The 16,057-nt window shown below is 48.8% G+C and overlaps 1 protein-coding gene across 4 annotated transcripts in view; it reads left to right on the forward strand.

The window, feature by feature from the left end:
- Positions 1–16,057, forward strand: part of AFMID (arylformamidase) — a 24,543-nt gene continuing 8,486 nt past the window's right edge. For 2 of the 4 annotated variants that reach the window (XM_082678467.1, XM_082678469.1), the window contains exons 1-11: positions 1–117; positions 1,991–2,081; positions 3,085–3,135; positions 12,906–13,010; positions 13,092–13,140; positions 14,228–14,313; positions 14,409–14,481; positions 14,665–14,762; positions 15,014–15,092; positions 15,201–15,342; positions 15,552–15,656. In XM_082678467.1, the coding sequence (XP_082534593.1) occupies positions 49–117; positions 1,991–2,081; positions 3,085–3,135; positions 12,906–13,010; positions 13,092–13,140; positions 14,228–14,313; positions 14,409–14,481; positions 14,665–14,762; positions 15,014–15,092; positions 15,201–15,342; positions 15,552–15,656 (948 nt within the window). In that variant the 5' untranslated portion in view covers positions 1–48. The remainder of the gene's footprint in view (positions 118–1,990; positions 2,082–3,084; positions 3,136–12,905; positions 13,011–13,091; positions 13,141–14,227; positions 14,314–14,408; positions 14,482–14,664; positions 14,763–15,013; positions 15,093–15,200; positions 15,343–15,551; positions 15,657–16,057) is intronic. The other 2 variants (XM_082678468.1, XM_082678470.1) reach the window with 1 other exon arrangement.

Here is a 16,057-nt window from a genome sequence, read left to right on the forward strand (position 1 = left end):
CTGGCATAAAAGGGCGGCCCGGGCGCCTGGCGGCTCGTACACAGCGGGATGGACGGGATGGCCGACTTGGACGGAGGTCCTGAGGGCGGGGCTCCCTGGAAGAGGATGTCTAAAGAGGTAGGCGGATCACTGGGAGAGGCTGGGGCTGAGGAGTGTGGTTCAGAGATGAGATGGGGGTTGAGAGGAAAGTTTAGAACCACTCCTGTGGGCGCCGTTGATAGCCTACTGTGTGCCAGCTCCCGAAAGCTTTAGCACTGTGATTTATTGATATTTTACTTCTCGCCACAGGTAGGCTTTTGCTAGCCTGATTTTAAGGGTAGAGGAAATGGAAGCCCTGGCTATGTTTTTCTACTTTTTTTTGGCCTCACTGTGCGGCATGCAGGATCTTAGTCCCCTGATCATGGATTGAACCCGTGCCCCTGCAGTGGAAGCGCGGATTCCTAACCACTGGACCGCCAGGGAAGTCCAGCCCTGGCTATGTCAATACCCATAAACCGGGATGAGGTTGGGGCCGAAGTTCTGGACCTTAATCTGAGGTTGTGCAATGTTTGGAGGATGTGTCAGACCTGAAGAAGTAAATACCGGAGGGCTGGTATTTACTGAGGGAAGGTTATGGGGGTTAGAAACCACATATGCAAAGCATTTGTTATGCTTATCATTCTGTTATAATTTCCTAACTAGTTTTCCTACATTTAAGGTAGTGGTTCTTTCTCTGGTCACGGACGCCTCTAAGAATGTGGTGACAGTTACAGATACTGCCCCCAAGAAATCCTAACCTCTCTTTTTCGGTCTCTCTCTGTCTGTCTGTCTCTCTCTGTCTCACACATAGACACACACACACACACACACACACCCCTATAATATCAGAGCACTTTCAGAAACCCATTGCATTTTCATTATTATAAATAATAGCAATAATAAAAGATGATGATGATAGCAGTCACAGAGTGTGCGAGGTATGACTGCAAACATCCGACGGGCATAGATTGTACAGATCCAAAGACCCCTGGCCAAGAACCCCGTTCAATGGGAAGAAGGGGAAACCCAAATTTGAGTGGCTAGCTTGACTTCATTTACATGCCTTATAGCTTTCAGCCTCACAAGGTATACAGCCTCACAAGGCTGAAAGCTATAAGTCATGTGAATGAAGTAAAGTACTATTGTTTTGCCCATTATACAGATGAGGGAACTGACTGTCAGTAAGTTGCCCAGGGTAAAAAGCCTGCAAGTGATGGAGCTTGGATGGCACTCAGCCCATCTGATTCCAGAGCCCAAGACCTTTCCATGAGGCCACCTGTCTTCAAATTCTCCAGTCCAGCCTTCACCTGTTTTTTTGTTGTTGTTGTTTTGCCTCTGAGCCCTTTCTCCAAAACCTGGTTCCTTATTACTTTCTGTGTTAAGTCTGAACATCTTAGCTTGACATTCAAGACCCTCCACCCCCCAGCCCCCGCTTCCCAGCCTCACCTCTGTGTTTCAGCAATCTGGCTGGTCAACATTTCCAAACTGACCTTTGATTCCTTCCTCTTCACCTCTGTTTCACCGATTGTGCTGCGTCCACCTGCAGTCAGAATCATACCTTTTCAGGGAATATCAGCTCTACCTCACTTTCTCTGCAGCGGCCACCCCAGCTCCCTGGCTTCCTGTGGTCTTAGCCGCTGTGGAAGTGGTACCCATGATGGCATTGACTGGGACAGATCTATGGGACCTCACTTCCCTGTGAAGCTGTCCTGCTGGTTAAAGGCATGGCCATTGCTCTAGACTGTGGATCTGGCAGCATCTGCAGTGTTGTATCTGAAACACCTAATTAGTTAGTGGGGGAGAGTGGGGAGTGGATTGTCAGGCTGGAGACTGGGGGGCTTGAAGGAAGCTAAGGGCATCTATGAGAGCCTGAGATATCAGGGAAGGGGCTTCTCCAGGCACGCGGAGGGGCGGGAGCACAGTCTGCGTGGAGGTCAAAGGTCTTATGGAACTTCGTGTCTTTGTCCCGTAGGAGCTGGAGAATCAGTACTCCCCCAGCAGATGGGTCGTCCGACTGGGAGCAGAGGAGGCCTTGAGGACCTACTCACAGATAGGAAACGAAGGTACCGGGGGCTCTCTCTGTGGCCGCTTCAGGTGGACTTTAGCATGTGGCAGTGTTTCAGGATGCCAGGGCGGGGAGGAGGGGCCTCCCAGCCCCAGCCTCTCGGGACAGTTCCCAAAGTCCAGGCACCTCATCTGCTCGGGCCCAGGCGCCCCGGAGCCCTCGCTGCAGGACTGCCGGAGGCAGGGCAGGGGCAGTGACCATGCCCCACCTCCCCTCCTGCTCAGCCAACCTGCCAACTATGCCCAGGCCCTAAGGCCACAGTGGCCCAGGGAAGTGGAGTGAGAAAAGGAATGTGGCTGCTGAATGCGGGATGTTGTTGCTATCTACAAAAAGCAAAGAGGTCTTTTTTTTTTTCTTTAGAGAAATCAGGGCTTGGGAATCTGTAAGCTAGTGAAGTCTCAAGGTTAATTCCCATCCCAGCCCTGGGTCTCTAGAGTGTTGTGCTGCCACCTTTTGAGTGGGTTGGGCAGGTGGGCTCCATGGGGGATGTGTGGGTGAGGGAGCAGCCAGCCTCTCCTCCAAGTCGGAAAACTGGATGTTGGCAAATGAGCTTTGTGTCAGCAGGCTGACTGGAGCTCCCAGGGTTGGTGGTTCTCTACACTGAGATAAGCCAGCTGGAGGGACAGGCTAGTGGGGGTTGGTTCCAGCACATTTCAGCGCCCTCCCTGTCCTGATAGGGGGTGGAGCTGTGTCCTGGGCTCTTCAGAGTCCCCTACTGTGCCTAGCTCTGCACCAAATATGTCTCTATATACTCAATATATATTTGAGTGTGCAGAGAAACCTACATGAGCTGGTAGAAAACCTGTTTGTCTATTGTAATTGTCTTGAGGGAGAAAAGAGCTGACCCTGTAGAGAAAGGGAGTCTCTCATAAGAAGCAAGGGCTTAGAAGAGACTCTGAGGCTGTTGCCCTCAGAGACTGTCTTTAGCAATCCCTCCTGAGAAGCCCTATGGACAGCTTTACATTCACATCCTACCTCCCTTCCTATTTTCGATGCTCCAGCTGGCCCAGAGGTGCCGCAGGTGCATCTGCCCTATTTCATTGGTGAAGAAGGTGAGTGCGACAACAGGGGGGCATCAGGGCCAGACGAGTGGGCGGAGCCATGCATGCGCAGGGTTGGAGGCTGTCTCTATTGGAAATGTTGATATTTCTTTCATCGTGGACTTTTTGGCATTAATTTTGATTTTTAAAAATATTGCACTTAAATGTTATCTTTGTATTGGTCAGCTCAGGCTGCCATAACAAAATGCCATAGGCTGGGTGGTTTAAACAATAGGAATCTCTTTCTCCCAGTTCTGGAGGCTGAGAAGTCCAAGATCAACGTGCCAACTGAAAAAAAAAAAAAAAAAGGTGCCAAATGATTTGGTTCCTTGGTGAGGGTACTCTTCCTGGCTTGCAGATAGACCCCTTTCCCCTGCATCCTCACATGGCAGAAAGAGAGAGAAAGAAACGCTTGCTCTTCCTCTTTTTATAAGGCCACTAATCTCATCACAAGGGCTCCACCCTCATGACCTCAACTAAACCTAATTACCTCCCAAAGTCACCATCAAAATAGCGTATGAATTTTTGGGAGACACAAGCCTTCAGCCCATAGCGATCCTCATTACTGAGTCTTTGGTGCCCTGCCCCATGCTGTGCCTGAGGTGTCTCACTCACCCCATCCTAGTCCTGCATGATGAGGTTAAACAACTCACCCAAGCTCACGTGGCTAGGGACAGCCACCACTTCCCAGAGCTGAGCTTCCAGGTAAGAGGGGAGCAGGCTGACAAGGGGTGATGACAGGCAGGTGGCGTTGGTGAGTGCCCACCAGCTGCCTCTCTTGGTTGAGTTCCCCAGACCTCTGGACTTGCAGATTGCCTCCTTGGAGTCAAACTCCCAGAAGATGGTGAAGGAATGTAACGCGGAAAAAATGAACAGTGGAATCCCCCGCCAACCCAGAAAACCTCTCCACAGAGGTAGAAGAGAAAGAAAACATGATTTTTAATTGAGTAAGGAGATTGCAAAACCAGAAAGAAACCTCACCCTTTTATACAGCCAGGCTTATATCCCTAGGGCATACCTGTTCTCAAAATCAGCATACCTGTGTTCAAGCAAGAGGACCTGAGGGCACTATCTACTGCCCTAGTCCATCCTAATTCCATAAGGGTGGCCATCTGTGTTTGCAAATTGCCTTTATCCAGAGGAAGACGAGAAATTCCCATATCCTTAAGGCAAGAGGAGGTTTTGCAACTTGGAGCCAGGTGCCTGCAGAAGTTAGGGTCCTTCTCTCCCATGGGGTATCTTGCTCGATAATTATATTTCAAAGGGAGAGCTCCCAGGTCTTTGAGAAGAACATTCCTAGGTTGTAAAACTGGCAAGAGACTCTTTTAGCTTTAAAAAATATTTACATATGGGGAATTCCCTGGCAGTCCAGTGGTTAGGACTCCACGCGGAGGGCCGGGGTTCAGTCCCCGGTATGCGAACTAAGATCCCACAAGCCGCGCAGCGATAGATAGATAGATAGATAAAATATTTACACACATTCCCAAAGGGGTAGAGAAAGGATATTTGATGAGGTCTCCTAAAAATAAATGCTCTAAGAAAAGGGAGGAAGGTAAACTCTCTTTTCCTTTTTTGCACTACGGAGAATGAAATTGTTTTTCTTTTGATCTATATTCATTCTAACAGCGTCGACCTGGAACTTGCAGTGGGGACTGCCCTCTTCCAATGAGTAGGTCATTTTTATCCTCCACCAAGGCCTGGCCTCTCTCAGGCTGGGCACCTGGGGACAGCTGGGTGAGCACCGGCAGAGGAAGGTTTGAAGAACTGTTTCCTCTACCAGTAGCTATTAAATTTGATTAACAAGACTCAGTAAAAACACATTGTACAAGAAACTAAAGGAGGTATATGTATAACCCGGCTTGGGGCACAGTTCCAAACTCCCATTCCCCCAAACCACGCCTCGCCCAAGGAGCACCAATCACCAGTGAGGTGGGTGGGGCCTCGTGATTGACAGCCCCTGCGACCGAGAGCCTCTCTGAGGACCCCTCCTGCCTTTCAAGGCTGAGATTGTGCTTTTTCCTCTCCATCAGAAAAACCAAAGGAAGAAAACAAAGGCACGCAAAATACAGGCCCCAATTTTGTTTTACTGTGATAAAATACACATAACATAAAATGTACCACTTTAACCATTGTAAAGTGTACAATTCAGCAGCATTTAGTACCTTAACGATGTTGTACAACCATCTCCTCTACCTGGTTCCAACACATTTTCATCACCCCAGAAGGAAAGCCCCTACCCGTTAAGCAGCCCCCTGGCAGCCACTGACTGCTTTCTGTCTCTGTGGATTTTCCTATTCTGGACGTTTCGTATAAATGGAATCCTACAAGATGTGGTCTTTTGTGTCTGGTGGCTTTCCCTTCGCATAATGTTTCCAAGGTCCAACCATGTTATAGAAAGTCAGTGCTTCATTCCTTTCTATGGATGAATAATTTTCCATTGTATGGATGGACCACGTTTTGTTTATCCATTCATCCGCTGATGGACATTTGGGTTGTTTCCACCTTTTGGCGACTGTGAAAAGTGCTGTTGTGAACATTCATGTACAAGTTTTTGTTTGAAAGCCCTAATTTCTTGTTAAGTTCGATAGACACAGCCATTCTACCAAACTGCATGTATTCCAAATGTTTACTTCCACCTTTTTACTTAGTTCATCATGAACCAGTAGCAAGCCGTGTGGGACACCCATTGTCCACAGACCACGTTATAATAGCCCTGCTCTGCACTCTCTGAGGTTGGCTATTTTTAGGCAACAATTGTTTTCTGATTACAAAAGGAGCATTTGCTGATTGAAAAGGATTTTAGAAAATAAAACCGTCAATAATTGTCACCCATTGTTAACACTGTGAGATCATTTCTTATAGTCTTTTTTTCTCCTAGGAGAAAGTGTTCTGTACTTATAATGTGCAATCTTGTTTTTAATAGCATAAACAGCCTTAAAAATTATTTCTAGAAGAGATACTATGTATAAAATGGAGAAACAACAGGATATATTGTATAGCACAGGGAAATATAGCCATTGTTTTGTAATAACTTTAAATGGAGTGTAATCTATAAAACGTTGAATCACTGAGTTGTACACCTGAAACTAATATAATATTGTAAGTCAACTACACTTCAATTTTAAAAATTCTTTCTAACCCAGGGCTTCCCTGGTGGCGCAGTGGTTGAGAGTCCGCCTGCCGATGCAGGGGACACTGGTTCGTGCCCCAGTCTGGGAAGATCCCACATGCCGTGGAGTGGCTGGGCCCGTGAGCCATGGCCACTGAGCCTGCGCGTCCGGAGCCTGTGCTCCGCAACGGGAGAGGCCACAACTGTGAGAGGCCCGCGTACCGACGGAAAAAAAAAAAAATCTTTCTAACCCAAAAGAATTGAAAATAAGTTCTCAAACAAGTACTTGTACACACATGTTCATAGCATTACTCACGGTTGCCAAAAGGTGGAAGCAGCCCAAATGTTCATCCACAGATGAATGGATATACAAAATGTGATATGTCCATACAATGGAATAGTGTTTGGCCCTAAAAAGTAGTGAGGTACTGATACCTACTAGAACATGGATGGACCCTGAAACCACAATGCTCAGTGAAGGAAGCCAGGAACAAAAGGTCACATTTAGGTGAATTGTCCAGAATAGGGAAATCCGTAGGAACAGAAAGCAGTTAGTGGTTACAGTGTCTGGGGTAAGGGGGGTTTGGGGAGACACTGCTTAACGGGTAGGGGGTGTTCTTCTGGGGTGATGAAAATGTTTTGGAACTAGATAGAGGTGATGGTTGCATGACATTGTGAATGTGCTAAGTGCCACTGAATTGTTCACTTTAAAATGGTTAATTTTTTAAAAATTTGTTTATTTATTTATTTTTGGCTGCGTCGGGTCTTTGTTGCTGCGCGCGGGCTTTCTCTAGTTGCAGCGAGTGGGGGGGCTACTCCTCATGGCGGTGCACGGGCTTCTCATTGCGGTGGCTTCTCTTGTTGCGGAGCGCGGGCTTCAGCAGTTGTGGCACGCGGGCTCAGTAGTTGTGGCTCGCGGGCTCTAGAGCACAAGCTCAGTAGTTGTGGTTCACGGGCTTAGTTGCTCCACGGCATGTGGGATCTTCCCGGACCAGGGATCAAACCTGTGTCCCCTGCATTGGCAGGCAGATTCTTAACCACTGCGCTACCAGGGAAGTCCCTAAAGTAGTTAATTTTGTTATGTGAGTTTCACCTCAATAAATTATTTTTAATCTTTTGCAGCACTACCACTTCTCTCTGTCCATCTGCAAGTCCTCATGCCCCGGGGGCACTGTGCTAGGTGCTGGGAAGAAGGGGGGGCCTTTGTCTTCTCTCCTGACCACCCCCCTCTCCACTTCTTCAGCCTGTGCCACTCTGCTGGTTTCCACTCCCTCCTCCTGGGAAACTTGGTTTTTCTCTGACTTTGGTTATCACAGATTTGGCTACGAACTCACTGTGACTGAGCCCCAGAACCCCACCCCGCTGACGTCCCCCAGCTTCTCCAGCTTGTCCACTGGTTCTGGCAGACAATGGCTCCCAATGTGTGTTCACTGCTCTAAAAATCCCGTATTCTACATATTCATCCCTCTCCCCCCTCCCCGCCCGCTCCCTAGAAGCCACTGATCTTTTCACTGTTTCCATGGTTTCACCTTTTCCAGAATGTCCTATAGTTGGAATCATACACTATGTAGCCTTTTCAGATTCTGGCTCATTTTTGTAGCACATGTTACCACCTGACATCTTTCTGTAACTGCTTGTCCCCCTCACTAAGGGGTAAGGCACATGTGATTTGGATTTTTTTTATTATTTTGTCACTACGATATTCCAAAATGGGCACAAGGCTGCTGCTTATATAAGTATTTGTTTGCTAAATGAATTAAAAGACTGGGGGAGAATAGTTCTGAAACTAGATGGAGGCTGATGGGCCCCAGCCTCCTCTTAAATTGCTGCCCCAGACGTGATGAACCCTTGGTCTTCAGCTCTCCGTGACTGTCTAATGGGTCTCCCCGCCCCACGCCTACATTAGTCTCTAGGCCACTGCTCCCCCTAATTGCTCTAACACGATGCTCAGTTGGGTCCAGGGACCTGGAGTTTCTCTCTGTAAGAGCTGTGACACTTTGGACTGTGATTAATAGAAACCGAAGTTTTGCTTTTTCAAAAAAGGAAGTTTGTAATAGGGTTTATGCTGGGGTGTCTTGTTGAAGCCCTCCTGTGCTGCCTGTAAGTGCAGCGCCTGGAGGGCTGGCAGGATTCATGCTCTGGAGGAGGCAGTGGGTCCCCCCATTCTCTGTCCTTGCAGCCAGCTGCCCGCCATCACCGTCATACCACCTCCTGGAGAGAGGCAATTTCTCTGGCTCAGGGTCGGTTGGGTTTTTTAATACTGGAGGAAGACTTTTTTATGCATGATAACGAATATCGATAGCTGCTTGGTTTTAATTGCTCTTCAGCTTAGGGCATAAATTGCATCATCTTTTTCTTAGTTTTGGCACAGCATAAATCTTGTTGGTCCACGTACACTTCCAGAACCCTTGCGTTAATTAAGTTGCTCCCCTTTGCTGAGCCTGCTGTGTTGACGAGCTTGTCGGGAACAAACACCTTCACACAGTGCTGGTGGGAGGGTGGTTGGCAAACCCCTCAGAGAAGGCGAGCAGGGGAGCTCCAGGGCCTTTGGGGGGAGTGTGGGGGCTGTTATAGACCGAATTTTGTGTCTCCCCAAAATTCACGTGTAGAAGCCCTAACCCCTACTGTAGCTGTGTTTAGAGATGGGGCCTCTAAGGAAGTAATGAAGGTTAAATGAGGTCGTAAGGATGGGGTCCTGATCCAGTAGGATTATTAGAAGAGACACAGAGGGTTCCTCCCCCTAGAGAGGGAGAGCTCCTCCCAAGCACAAAGAGGCCACGGGAGCGCACAGCGAGAAGGTCATCTGCCACCCCTGGGGAGGGCCCTCACCAGACATCACCCCACCTGGCACCTTGACCCTGCCTTCCAGTGTCCAGAACTGGGCGAAAAAAATGTCTGTCGTCGAAGCCCCCCCACTGTATGGCATTTCGTTAAGGCAGCCTCAGCAACTAAGACGCGAGGCTCCGATTGAATTTGCGCCTCAGATCAACAGGATGTGATGCTAGTTATACCCGGCGCACACGTGTGGCTGGATGGAGCCCTGGTGAAAGCAAGGGAGTGGAGAGGGACTGTCCCTGCTTCCAAGGGAGTAGTGAAGGGGTTCCAGGGTGGTCTCAGTAGGGGTGGGGAGAAGACTCAGGATTCAGGATAAGCAGAGAGGGAGCTGGGAGACTTTACTGATGATCAGATGTGGTTTGTTTGCCCTAAAAAGTGTCACTACTGGGCTTCCCTGGTGGCGCAGTGGTTGAGAGTCCGCCTGCCGATGCAGGGGACGTGGGTTCGTGCCCCGGTCCGGGAAGATCCCACATGCCACGGAGCGGCTGGGCCCGTGAGCCATGGCCGCTGAGCCTGTGCGTCCGGAGCCTGTGCTCCGCTGCAACGGGAGAGGCCACAACAGTGAGAGGCCCGCGTACCGCAAAAAAAAAAAAAAAAAAGTGTCACTACTGATTAAATAAATTAAGGTGCAGCCGTAGGATGGAATAGCAAGTTAACTTTATGAAAAAAAGAAAAGAACGAGGAAGCTGTCTATGTACTGATTGGGAAAGCTCTCCAAGAAAGATGAATTGAAACAGGCAGGGCAGAAATGTATTTCATACGCTGCCCTTTGGATTAAAGGGAGAGAGAGTCCATATCCGTATTAATAATAACAGTCACCTTGGCAGGGATATTTCATGCAAATGCCTGTTGTATATTTTTTAACCATATAAACATATTATTTCTTCAAAAGAAAAATGAATGGCATTTCATTTTTTTTTTAAGTTAATGCTCAGATAGCTCATAACTTTCACAGATTAAATTCCCGTCAACTTTTCAGCGCAACTTACAAGATGTGATGGAATTCTGAAAAAAGCACTTCAAATTATAATCGCAAATGCAATGCATTTGATTTGCTTAACAGAATCTCATGGTTCTAATCAAGTAAAACGTACCTATTTATAATGGATTGATTCAGTTAAGTGTGTCCTGCAGTGTGGTCTGCACCCAGCGTGGCACCTGGGGGCAGGTGAAGCCTGTTTGGGTCTGATCCTTGTAGAAGTCACACATCAGGCTCTGAGCAGTTGGTCGCTTGAAGCTTTAGGAGACGGGAAGCCCCCTTCCACCCCTCCATGGGAGAGGGAGTGGGAACCCACAGAACACAGCCAGCCTCATCCCTTTCCTAAGAAGCCTCCCCCTGGCCTTGTTCCCTCACTCAAGGGTGGAGTGTTGGTGATGGCAAAATCGGTTTTTCAGTCACCTCACCTGTCCTGCAGAGGCAGTCTGGTCCCTGCTTTAGGCACGTGGGAAACTTGGCACCTGCCATCATTTTTATTTCTCTTGGCCTTGAGCAGTCCAGCAGAAACGGAGGCGGCCCATTTTAACAGTTTATTCACATTTGCATAAACACGATCTATGCAAACTATCTTCATCTACCTAGTTTGCCCTTTCTGGAATTGCAGAATCACCCAACCCAAGGGAGCCCTGGTGAGTATTTTTGGGAAGGGGCCGGTGGGCGGGGGGACCGTGGCCACCAAGGTTGGGGATCTGGAGGCTTCCAGGGACAGGGATCCCAAGTTGAAGGTCTCTTGCCACCAATCTTCAGTATCAGAAAGATTGCAGTGTTCATGCTGTATGGTATTTGCGTAACCTGCTTTCGCTCTTTACGTGGCAAAATACTCTCCCTCCAGTATTTCCTTTTTGATTAATGCATTTTGGGTCCTGTTTGTGTAATCTTTGCCTAGTCCAAGGTCATTAGGATTTCCTATTTCCTTTTCTAAAAGCTTTATTGTTTTCGCTTTCATCTGGTCCATCTGGAATTGGTCTGGTGTGGTGTGAGGTAGGGATCAGGAAACTATTTTTTTCTCCCTTCAGATATTCAATAGACCCAACACTACTTACTGAAATATTTATTCATTACATAATTTTCTTCTTCTTTCTTTTTTTTACACACTTTTCTTTTTAAAAATTAATTTTTATTGGAGTACAGTTGCTTTACAATGTTGTGTTAGTTTCTGCTGTACAGCAAAATGAATCAGCTATACATATACATGTATCCCCTCTTTTTTGGATTTCCTTCCCATTTAGGTCACCACAGAGCAGCACAGTTTTCTTTTTTTTTTTTTTGGCTGCACCACACGGCTTGTGGGATCTTAGTTCCCTGACCAGGGATTGAACGCAGGCCCTCGGCAGTGAAAGTGCGAGTTCTAACCACTGGACCACCAGGGAATTCCCTACACAATTTTCTTTTAAGTGGTTATGATGTACCAGGTCCTGGGTGTACAGAGGTGGGCACAGCAAAGCCCTTGTCTTCTCAGAGCTCATGTTCTAGTTAGGGTGACAGACAGACAGTAAACAAGTAAAAAATATATGAAGGATTAATGAATGCTGGGATAAAAAATAAAGGAGTGGGGCTTCCCTGGTGGCGCAGTGGTTGAGAATCCGCCTGCTAATGCAGGGGACATGGGTTCGAGCCCTGCTCCAGGAGGATCCCACATGCCTCGGAGCAACTAAGCCCATGCACCACAACTACTGAGCCTGTGCTCTAGAGCCCGTGAGCCACAACCACTGAGCCCGCGAGCCACAACTACTGAAGCCTGCATGCCTGGAGCCCGTGCTCCGCAACAAGAGAAGCCACTGTAATGAAAAGCCCGCGCATGGCAACAAAGAGTAGCCCCCACTCGCCACAACTAGAGAAAGCCCGCGCATAGCAATGATGACCCAATGCAGCCAAAAATAAATAAATAAATTTTAAAAAATAAAATAAAAAATTTTACATAAATAAATAAAGGAGAGAAAGGGGCTATACCATAATGTATTTTAGCTGTTTTCTATTGTAGATCACTGGGGCTGTGTCCAATGTTTTGCTGTCATAAATAGCATTAGTGTGGGCATCTTTAAAACAAGTCCTTAAGAATACTTCTGATTATTTCCTTATAATAAATGTATGGATAAGGACTTATGCATCAAGGAATATGATCTTCTTGGGCTTTGATACATATTTCCAAGTTGCCCCCCAGGAAGAACTTACCAGTTTACACTCTCTGGCACCCAGTGGTGGAGGGAGCTGAGCTTCCTGGGTTTCAGTGATCGAAGTGGGGCCTTGAGGGGACATTGTTTACTGCAACATGAACATACAGAGTCCCATCCCACCTCCAGGCCTTTGCCTTTGGTATTTAATTTACTTATGGTAAATTACGTAAATGTACTTCCTCCTTTCTCCTGACCCCAGTCCTAGCCAATTTTCACATGCCTCTGACCTCTCCCATCATGGTGCTCAATTATATATTCATATTGCTTTATTATCTATTTATTTCAAGTGATTTTATATCTTAGTTCCTAGAAGGTTATTTTTCCAAATACTTGGAAAAGTTTGTACTTCCCAGAGCACATAGCCAGGTGTAACACACATAATAAGCATGTAATACAGTAGTGGTCGAAACGGTGCCCATCAGAGCTGCCAGCTCGCCAGAGACAGACGCCACAGATGGTTCTGGCCCCCACTTGGATGGGCCAGTCTGATCTCTTTGTAACTATGCACCTGTGGGATGCTTCAGACCCCCCCCCCCCAGCCCCGATTACCATGAGGACTTGGGGAAGCACTGATAGCTGGAGCTAACTGGTCAACCCAAAGGGGCTTTCGGCAGAAAGGTTCTGCCTGAGGTTGTGCTGACAGCGACTTGTCCATTTCTGGAGACAGCTACCAAGAGGGCCCAGGCCACCGGGAGGAACCTGCTCGATGTGCCCTATGGAGACGGCGAAGGGGAGAAACTGGACATCTACTTTCCTGAGGCAGTGTCTGAAGGTAAGCGGGGGCTAGTGGTCCCCCATGGATCTCAGCTGGGAGCCCTGCCTCGGCCCACACGCCCTTTGTCTTGTCCTACAGCCTTGCCGTTCCTCGTGTTTTTTCATGGAGGATACTGGCAGAGCGGAAGGTGAGTCGGGGGATTTGGATGAATGGAGAAAAAGGGAGATTCATCTTTGCCTGGACTCTTCATTTCCTAGGGCTGCTGCAACAACTTACCACAAACTTCGGGGCTCCGACAACAGAAATGTCTTACCTCACAGTTCTGGAGGCCAGAAATCTGAAATTCTTCAAGGTGTGGGCAGGGCTACGCTCCCTCTGAAGGCTCTGGGGAGGACCCGTTCTTACCTCTTGCAGCTTCTGGGGTGTCCGGGTCTTTCTCGCCTTGTGACCGCATCACTTCAACCTCAACTTTCATCTTCACAGGGTCTTCGTGTGTCTGTATTTCAATCCTCCCTCTCCTTTCTTTTACAATGTCACCAGTCATTTGATTTAAGGCCCATCCTGAATCTGGGATGATGCCATCTCAAGATTCTGAATTGTATCTGCATAGCCCCTATTCCAGATAAGGTCACATTTGCAGGTATGGGGGTTTAGGATTTGGACATGTTTTTTTGGGGGACACTATTGGATCCACTATACCCGGTGAAAAGCCTGTTCAGTCTACTCTAATCAAATGGAAAACCACAGTGACTAACCATCCCTGTTTGCTCAGAAGTGAGTGGTTTCCCAGGACCTGGGGTTTTCAGTGGTAAAAAAAGAGAGTCCCAGGCAAACTGGGACCACGGGGCATCCTAAGATAAGCAGAGGGGAATTTGGGATCTTCAGGGACACTGTTGTTCCCTAGGATCTTACTAAGGCGTTGCCTGTTATAGGATCTACTGCTCTTCAAGCATATCATCTCAATGCTGCATTTATTGCAGTTTTACCCTTTGCTTCGTGAAGCTCTCTACATGTCTCACCTCCTTCAATTCTCAAAAGCAGCCCCTAAGAGAAAAAACATAATTGTTCCTTTTTACAGAGAAGGAAATTAGGCTCAGAGGTTAAACAGAGTCTCTAGGGTCCCATAGCTAGCATGTGATGTCGCAAGGACAAAGCCTCCCTTCTTCCCTTACTGCACCAGGTCAGAGAGCGACAGTGCCCTGGGTGGACAGGACACAGAAGCAGCCTAGTGGCCAAGTGGCCTCCAGTTGTCACGTCTTTGTCTCCTTCTGCAGTAAAGACTCGTCAGCCTTCATGGTCGGCCCACTGACAGCACAGGGAGTGGCTGTGGTGATAGTGGCCTATGACGTTGCCCCCAAAGGTAATGAGGGTAGTCTTGCAGGTGCAAGGGCTGGTGGGCTTTGGCGGGGAGAGGGCCCCCGACGGAGCCTGACATAGCTGCTACCCTCTGCACAGGCACCCTGGACCAGATGGTAGCCCAGGTGACCCAGAGCATCGTGTTTGTCCAGAAACAGTATCCAGGCAACCAGTGGGTATCGCTGTAGATTTTCCTTTGGTCAGACTGAGTGGGAGGACAGTGGACTAATCTTGGAAGCAGCCCAACTGCCCCCTCTGGCTTTGGAGCAAAAGGCAAATTGGGACTCCTTGATACTGGCCTGTTGCTTTGGTTATACTGGATGCAAACCCAGCTCTCTGCTCTGACCCACCCAAGAGGAATTTACCTGTGCGGACACTCAGCTGGGGCTCACCTCGCTGCCATGATGCTCCTGGCCAACTGGACCAAGCATGGAGTCACGCCCAACCTCAAAGGTTTCCACGGGGACTGAGCCTGGCTGGGCAGCATTCACCCTCTCCTGATGGGCCTGAGGGTCTGTAACAGCTGCTTGAAATTTCAACAGCTGTGAGTAGCTTGACCTCGGGGCTTTGAGCCTGGGGAGCAGGGCCTGCTTTGCTTCTTCTCTGCCCCCTACCGTGGCCTTGCCCCACTGGCCCTGGAGGCGGGCTGGCCCCATCTTGCCCCACCTGCAGCCTGGCTCTGTGACTGTTCCTTACCTTCACAGGCTTCTTCCTGGTGAGTGGGATCTATGACCTGGAGCCTGTCATGCACACCTCTGAGAATGCCTCTCTCCTCACAACCCTGTGAGTCACTTGTCCCCTCGTCCCCCAGCTGGCCTGCAGCCTGCGAGGAGGGCCAGGGGTGCAGCAAAGGCTGCTGTCTGTCCTGACCACACTTACTCCCTGCACCAGGGAGTATGCTCAAAGGAACAGCCCACAGTGGCACCTGAAGACGGCCCCGACACAGCCTGTGGATCCAGCCTGCCGCATCCTGGTGACTGTGGGCCAACACGACAGCCCCGAATTCCACCGACAGTCCAGGGAACTTTATCAGGTACCCCCAGCACCCCGCTTTTGGCTCGAGGTTGAGGGTCATGCAGTCTTATTATCTTCCTGTTTATTTCACCCAGACGGACCCCACGATACCAGTCATTTATTCAACAAATACTTAGCACCCGGTATGTGCCAGGCAGCTGCGAGGGCCCCTCTCCCCCCAGCCCCCCGCAGCCTCATGCTTCCTCTTCCCTCGTTTCTCCTACTCAGACTCTGCGCCGAGGAGGGTGGAAAGCCTCCTTTGAAGAGCTCCATGATGTGGATCACTTTGAAATCCTTTGGAACCTAACCCAGAAGGACTACGTGCTCACCCAGGTAGGGTGCATCCCTTCACCGTGGACAGAATGCGTCCTGCTGTAGCCCCTGCACATAAGGCGAGGTGGCCAGGCAGGGGGCGTGGGGAGTCACCTCGCTGGCTCTTTGGCATCCAGGAGGTTGGGGGACTTGACGATAGGGATTGAGTGCCACGCTTGCTTCCTGTACTTCACCTCCCACTGAAACAGCCCCAGGTGATCTGCAGAGGCTGGTCCTGGGCACACAGGTGGGATCTGCATGGCGCTGTGGTGTGGATCGGGACAGGCAGGTACAAGAAAGTATTAGCCTGTTTGTGTGTAAGCATAAAAGCAACACCAACTCCGTTGGGAAAGGAGGGATGGAGTTGGCCACATAAATGTTTATTACAATTTTAATGTGGAGAATCCTTTTAAAAGTCTAAG

This window comes from Grampus griseus (genome assembly GCF_964374135.1).
Source record: "Grampus griseus genome assembly, chromosome: 20".
Classification (NCBI taxonomy): domain Eukaryota; kingdom Metazoa; phylum Chordata; class Mammalia; order Artiodactyla; family Delphinidae; genus Grampus; species Grampus griseus.